Below are 410 nucleotides of genomic sequence, written 5' to 3'. Positions count from 1 at the left end.
GCAGCAGCGGCGGCGGGGGGGGGGCGTACTCGCGTTTGTGGGGGAATACGTCGGAGACTATGCAGCGGCAGCAGTGAGCGACCATTGCTGCATGCGCCCGGTTGTGGTACAAGTTGCTGCTGCAGTATTGCTGCTGCAGCAGCCGCACGAAGCAACTTATTTGCTGCCGAGTGCACTGCAAACCCTCCCGCTGCAGCAACGGCTGCAGCAGCAAATTCCCCGTCAGCACCAGAGAATTCCCGTTCGACTCCTCGTCAATCTGCAGCAAAGCAAACAGCAGCAGCAGCAGCAACTGCAGAAGCAGCAGCAAAGAGACGGAATGCAGCAACAACGCAGCAGCAGCAACAGCAGTAGCAAATGCAGCAGCAGCAGCAGGATAAATACCATGAGCATGTCCAGGTCCCAAGTGA

General features: G+C 58.0%; 1 protein-coding gene across 1 annotated transcript in view; it reads right to left on the bottom strand.

The window, feature by feature from the left end:
• Positions 1-410, bottom strand: part of ETH_00039715 (cAMP-specific 3',5'-cyclic phosphodiesterase, putative) — a gene marked incomplete at both ends in the record, with an annotated part of 1,750 nt that overhangs the window by 504 nt on the left and 836 nt on the right. Inside the window, one exon of the mRNA XM_013374480.1 lies at positions 30-259. Coding sequence (XP_013229934.1) covers positions 30-259 — 230 coding nt within the window. The remainder of the gene's footprint in view (positions 1-29; positions 260-410) is intronic.

Source organism: Eimeria tenella, genomic scaffold, assembly GCF_000499545.2.
Source record: "Eimeria tenella Houghton genomic scaffold, Eth_scaff2078, whole genome shotgun sequence".
In the NCBI taxonomy this organism is placed as follows: domain Eukaryota; phylum Apicomplexa; class Conoidasida; order Eucoccidiorida; family Eimeriidae; genus Eimeria; species Eimeria tenella.
This window is presented reverse-complemented; position numbering and strand designations above follow the sequence as displayed.